Below are 6,416 nucleotides of genomic sequence, written 5' to 3'. Positions count from 1 at the left end.
CGATCATCCACATCCTAGTTACAAGGATGGGATACTCTATAATTTACTTCTCATATTCAAGCATCAACATCCACGAATTTTGTACTTTACCATTCCTATGTTGGCATTGAAAATGGTGGGAACTTCGAAAGTAAACATAACACAATAACACCAAAGCTAAGAGCGTCAACATATAATGTGAGGAAAATTAGGAATGATTCTAATGCAAAACAAAATAAAAGTGTAGAATTCTTACGAAGAGTTTTCGGAGAATAAGTTTGTGTCTCGATATGAACTTAAAGATCAGGTGCAGAAGGGTAAAAGAATTAATCGGAAGATAAACCAAATTGTTGTGACAAATAGAGTATACACAATCAAAACTGTTTACAGTATTAAATCCTTAAAGAAAAATGAAAACAAAAAGATATCAATGACTATAAGAAGAGAAATTAAATATTCTCTTATATTTTCTTTTTACACATTCTCCTACTCATGTTAAATGTTAAACATGTGTCACATTTAATGAAATTAATAATACTTCAATACACTTGCCTCAATTTAACATAGATAAGTAGATAGTTAGAAATAAAATATAAAAAGATATTTAATTTCTTTTAGAAAAAAATGAATTCTATTTCGATCTCTATTAAATTTAACAAAAAATAAAAAATACAATTTGTCTAGATTCAAAATAAGATCATTATGTTGTAGGTGAGTGGTTTGATGTTGTTCAATTATTATCTTTTTTACTATTAATAGATTTTACTTTCGATTGTTTATCCCCGAATAAATGTTATTCCCCTTCCGATATTTAATAAACATAATTGGTAGGACTGTTACGACGTCGTCGCCATTATTTATTTTCTAGTTTGTTTTCCCTTTGGGTTTGGCAATGCAGCCATTCCATGATTATCGGAAGAAATCTCAAGAGCTTATTCGACAAAACGAACGATCGTGAGAAGGAAACCCCTCAAAGTTTCCTGATTCGTATCGAATTCGATCACCAGTAGACTACTAGTACAAGGGTGTGCTGTTTCTTGGCCACAATTTCTAATGAATCATCGATGAAAAACCCTAATAATTCAAATAAGAATCAGCAGAATCGTCGTCGATGCATGAATATAATTCGCTGGATCTCAATTGGTATCTTAAGTTCGGCATCACAGCTTTCGCTGTTCTCTTTGGATTGATTTACCTAGTGAAGAACACTGCTGCCAAGTACTTCGTTGTTGACGGAGACGACGACGCCCGTTTCGATTCCCATTCTCAATCTTCTTCTCCCACCGCTTCATCCGACTCTATTGTATCCCCTTCGTCGTCGTCGTCGATGCCGGGTATTGTTGCAATCAGTGACTCATGCGTTGTCTGCGGTAGCTTGACGAAGAAATATTGTTCCCGATGCAAAGGGGTCCGATACTGGTACATACGCACTGTTGATATTGGTTTTTTATTCATTATTATACAACATTCTCCATCATAGACGCTAATTCGTCTTTATGTTTCTATCTATTTTGTTGAATTATGATATGTTATTGGTATACTGTTCTTGTTCTTATTTTAGGTCGTCCAATTCTGTTGAATTAATCAAGCAAAAAATTTAATCTTTAGTGTACATTCCCTATCGTATATCTATGTTATGAAGTAATTCCTTGATAATTATAGGCTATGGCAGGTTCCTAGTGGCTGATTACCTCTTTTAGTGCTCCAAAACCTTTCAATTGTTTTGTATTTTCTTCTTTTCTTCTTTTTTGCTTTAGTCTTAATCTCTTTTTTATCATCTTTCAGCTCAGAATCATGTCAAAGATCTCATTGGTTCTCTGGGCACAAGGAAAAATGTGAAGAAATTCGGCTGTCTAGCAAATCAAGTTTGCAAGGAAGGAGAAACCCTACTGGGATTACACTAGTTTCTAGCACAGGGAATTCTACCCAAATAAAAAAGGTCCAAAATTGATGTCTGTTTTCTTGACCTAATTGATTTTGATCATATCATAGCTAATATTCAGTCAAACTTTTTTGCTTTCAGATTCTTTTCCCCTATGACAAATTTGTGGAGCTATTCAACTGGAAGAAACAAGGCTTCCCCCCTTGTGGGCTTCTCAATTGTGGAAACAGGTGCATCCATTTGTTTTCTTCTGTTCATGTTATTTGGTCAACTTTAAGGTCAACCCGTTTATGTAATGGTTGTGTTTCTTTTCACAGCTGCTTTGCCAATGTAGTATTACAATGTTTAGCATACACTCGACCACTTGCTGCCTATTTGTTGGAGAAAGGCCATCGTAGGGAATGTAATTGCTACTCTCTCTCTCTCTCTCACACACACACACACACACAAATACATAATAATTTATCAGAAAACTTTTGACACCTTTGTTTATCAGGCAGGAGAAATGATTGGTGTTTCTTGTGTGAACTTCAAGCTCATGTGGAAAGAGCTAGCCAAAGTCACCATGCTTTTTCACCAATCAATATTTTATCAAGATTGCCTAATATTGGTGGAAATCTTGGCTATGGAAAACAGGAGGATGCCCATGAGTTCATGAGGTTTCTATGCTTTTTACATAACTTTGAAAAAGTTCAACTCTTTTTATATGATAATATGATTACTGATTACAAAACTTTTTAACATATGTTAGGTTTGTAATTGATACAATGCAATCAGTTTGTCTTGATGAATATGGTGGTGAAAGAGCAGTGCATCCTACTTCTCAAGAGACAACTCTTATTCAACATATATTTGGGGGTCGCCTCCAATCTCAGGTATCATCTTTATATTATTATTCCCATTAATTCCCATTTTTTATATTTTTAAAGGCTAACATTTATCTCTAATGTTTTTAAAGGTGATATGTACAAAATGCAATAACGTGTCAAACCAGTTTGAAAATATGATGGATTTGACTGTGGAAATTCAAGGAGATGCTGCATCTCTTGAGGAATGCTTAGACCAATTTACAGCAAAAGAATGGCTTGAAGGAGATAATATGTACAAATGTGATGGGTAATTTTCTTTTTCTTTTCTTTTTTTTCATTATCAACTTTATTTTCTTCTTGGACTCATTTCTTGTTTTGCAGATGTAATGAGTATGTGTTAGCATGGAAACGCCTAAGCATTCATATGCCTCCAAATATTCTTACAATTGCATTAAAGAGGTTTCAGGTTTGTGAAATTGGAGTTACCTTTTTGCAAATACACTTCTGTAATGATATTGATTATTGATTTGGGGAATCCTTTATTTATTATTATTATTTTTTTTTTTTTTTGTGAAGAGTGGAAGATTTGGGAAACTTAATAAGAGGGTGACATTCCCTGAGACTTTGGATCTTAGTCCTTACATGAGTGAAGCTGCAGATGGAAATGATAAATACAGGCTATATGCAGTTGTTGTCCATGTTGATATGCTCAATGCATCATATTTTGGTCATTACGTTTGTTATACCAAGGACTTTTCTGGAAATTGGTATAGAATTGATGATTGCAAGGTCCATTCTCTCTCTCTCTCTCTCTCTCTCTCTCTCTCTCTCTCTCTTATAATTACCCAACTTCTATTCTTGAAATGCATAGTATGCATGGTGTTATCTGTTTATGTCATTCATACAAGTATTAAAATTCTCGATTGACTTAAAATTTACTTATACGTATTTCTTGCAGGTGGATACAGTTGAACTGGATGAAGTGCTCTCTCAAGGGGCCTATATGCTTCTGTATAACAGGTAGTGTTTTCCAGCTTTAGTATTTGTCTAATTTACTGTTTTGCCCTATTTCAATAATCATATTCTCTAAGATTTACTGTTACACTTCCAAAATTACTTGAGAAAAACGAGTTTGTGGAAATATGGAAATAACTTAAAAAGTATTCCAAACACACTTTTAGCCCGACTTTATTACGTATAAGCCACTCTGAAGTCTCTATCTGAAAACTAGAAAGTGAAGCATGTTTATATATATATGCAAATTCTGACTTGACAAGATAGGGACTGAGAATTTACCATTTTGCCCATTAGCAATTATTACAAGATATTATGGGAAATTGATTTTAGTTATATGTCAAGTCAACATTGCATCTTTCTGGGAAAAGTCTAAACTTTAATTGTAATGTGAGATTTTGTGATTAAGTTAATTGAATCTATATCATTATTATATATCAAATATCATTAATTAATAAGTGTTACATAATTTTTTTTATATATTCTTTGTTATTTAGAATTGACGTTTTGTAACAGTTATAAAATAGGTAGTAATTTCTTATTCAACATTAATTCCATACAGAAGGGTAAAATGGTCATTTACTGTCATTCAGTTGACTAAAGCAACAGTCTTTTTCAGGGTCTCTGCCAGAGAATCATGCTTAAATCCAATCAAGGAAACTTCTAGAAAAGAAGAGCTTGAAACACCGAATTCCTCCCAACAAAAGACACCTGTCGAATGCTCATTGGCTGCAGAATCCATTGATCCTACTAACAATAATTCTAATAATCCTTTGTCACCAATTTCCATGTCTCAAAACTCATCCGACCCTACCATGGACATCGATACACCAGATTCAAACCCCAATTCCCCTGTTTCAGTGGATGCCGGAGATCTTGCCGGAAACTGTAAGGATTCCGGCGACCGGACCGCCACTTTTCCGGTTGAAGATACCGAACCGCCACCAGTGGTTTGCCCTAACGAAACCGATATAACAAAAAAGCCTGATTCTGTTCATGTCAACGGAAACGGAATGGAATCCGTAACTTTGGAATGCGATCCCGGAAAATCCGATTCCATTCTGGAGGACGATTCCGCGAAACTGTTGAAGACAAATTCTTCAAAATTGAAACCGCTAATCTCCCCGGGATTCTTCGGGAAACGACCTCGGAAAATTCTAAATAATACCAAGAAAGACGAGAATGCCCTTGGTGAAAAGGAACAGGCCAATGGGGATTTGACACCTGGCAAAGAGAAACATTGCTTCAAGAATAATGGTTTGATATCATCGGTGGAAAGTGAATCGATTGTGGTTAATGGAAGCTTGAGTGATTGATGTAAGGAGTAAGGAAGATGAGTCTTTGGGTTAATGAAGTTGGAGGTTATAACATTATTTAAGAGGAAAAAGAATTGGAAATAGAGGGATGGGTGTGTTGATGTTTTGGTTTATTTTAATTTAGGGTAAGAAATAGCAATGTAGTTTTGAGGGGCATTCTTTTGACTTTTTAATTATTTGGTTGTATTCTTGAAGAGACAAGAGTATTATTATGGGTCTTAATGATTCAGTCAATAAGAACTTCTATTTATGGACTTCTATTATTATTATTATTATTACTTTATTGCATGAATCAAAATTATTAGCAAATAACCGTTAAGTCACTTCGATAATTTTATAAGGCCAAATAGCAAAAAGTCATTATAATATATAGAATTTTGATTTTGACATTGAGTTACTATTATTTTTTTCTCAATTATGTCATTGTATTTACAGTTTTGTTGCAATATTAACCAAATGACCGGTTACCCTTGTTCTCCCGGTAACCATTTTTTCCGAATTGCAATAAAGTCATTAAGTTTACCAAAATTTTGATTTTGACACTAAGTTTCAAATTGCAAGAAAGTTACTATATTACCACAAAATTTTGATTTTAACATCGAGTTTTTTTTCTCCATTATGTCATTACATTTTGATTAGAAGTTTGATTTGTAGAACAAATATATGAAGACCCCTACAAGGTCGATCTAGGAGATGCTTAGTGAGTTTGAACCACTAAATCGACCTTCTAGGGGTCTTCATTTATTTTTTGTACAAATCAAGCTTCTAAACCACAATAACATCTCCTGAAAGGGTGACTATGTCTTTTTTGTTGACTTGTAAGTGAGTTTGAACCGTTGGACCTACCTTCATTTGTTTGTTATACAAATCGAGCTTTTAAACCACAATAACATTTCCTGAATCATTCAATTGATTGAGATTGCAACAAAATTGTAAATGTAATGATATAATTGAGAAAATAAAAATTCAGTGTTAAATCGAAATTTTGTGGTAATATAGTGACTTTCTTGCAATTTGAAACTCGATGTCAAAATCGAAATTTTGGTAAACTTAGTGACTTTATTGCAATTCGCAAAAAATGGTTGCTGGGAGAACATGGAAAACCGGTCATTTTGTTGATATTGCAACAAAATTGTAAATATAGTGACATAATTGAGAAAAAATAACTCAGTGTCAAAATCAAAATTTTATGATAACATAATGATATTTTTTTGCTATTTGCACTTTTTATAATCCAATAAGTTTTGGGTCACGTATGCCTACCAAACTTGGTAAGTAACCAAGGTTTTTTGTATTTTTGAAGAATAGTAAGTTTTTTCCTTTTGTATTTTATAATAAAATAAAGAAATGTGTGTTTGATTGGAATAAAATTTTGTTAAGATTTTTTATTAATTAATAAGTTTTATTAAATAAAGA

General features: G+C 33.3%; 1 protein-coding gene across 1 annotated transcript; it reads left to right on the top strand.

Annotated features, from left to right (window-relative positions):
• Positions 1–814: 814 nt before the first annotated feature.
• Positions 815–5,263, top strand: LOC145115270 (ubiquitin carboxyl-terminal hydrolase 18-like). The gene is made up of 11 exons (XM_079051531.1): positions 815–1,398; positions 1,765–1,918; positions 2,003–2,091; positions 2,179–2,264; positions 2,358–2,520; positions 2,613–2,736; positions 2,820–2,977; positions 3,052–3,136; positions 3,247–3,459; positions 3,629–3,690; positions 4,304–5,263. Exons 1-11 carry the CDS (start codon positions 1,091–1,093, stop codon positions 4,998–5,000), a joined length of 2,139 nt encoding a protein of 712 aa, XP_078907657.1. The 5' UTR covers positions 815–1,090; the 3' UTR covers positions 5,001–5,263.
• The last annotated feature ends 1,153 nt before the right edge of the window (positions 5,264–6,416 follow it).

Source organism: Lactuca virosa, chromosome 5, assembly GCF_052849685.1.
Source record: "Lactuca virosa cultivar CGN04683 chromosome 5, Lactuca_virosa_CGN04683_v6, whole genome shotgun sequence".
In the NCBI taxonomy this organism is placed as follows: domain Eukaryota; kingdom Viridiplantae; phylum Streptophyta; class Magnoliopsida; order Asterales; family Asteraceae; genus Lactuca; species Lactuca virosa.
This window is presented reverse-complemented; position numbering and strand designations above follow the sequence as displayed.

What these genes read in the sequence shown, in the direction of transcription:
- LOC145115270 (XM_079051531.1), top strand. Translation starts at nt 1,091, where the DNA reads ATGCATGAATATAATTCGCTGGATCTCAATTGGTATCTTAAGTTCGGC. An exon ending in GATGCCCATGAGTTCATGAG is followed by an intron (nt 2,521 to 2,612) that starts GTTTCTATGCTT and finishes AACATATGTTAG; the next exon opens with GTTTGTAATTGATACAATGC. An exon ending in TATATGCTTCTGTATAACAG is followed by an intron (nt 3,691 to 4,303) that starts GTAGTGTTTTCC and finishes AGTCTTTTTCAG; the next exon opens with GGTCTCTGCCAGAGAATCAT.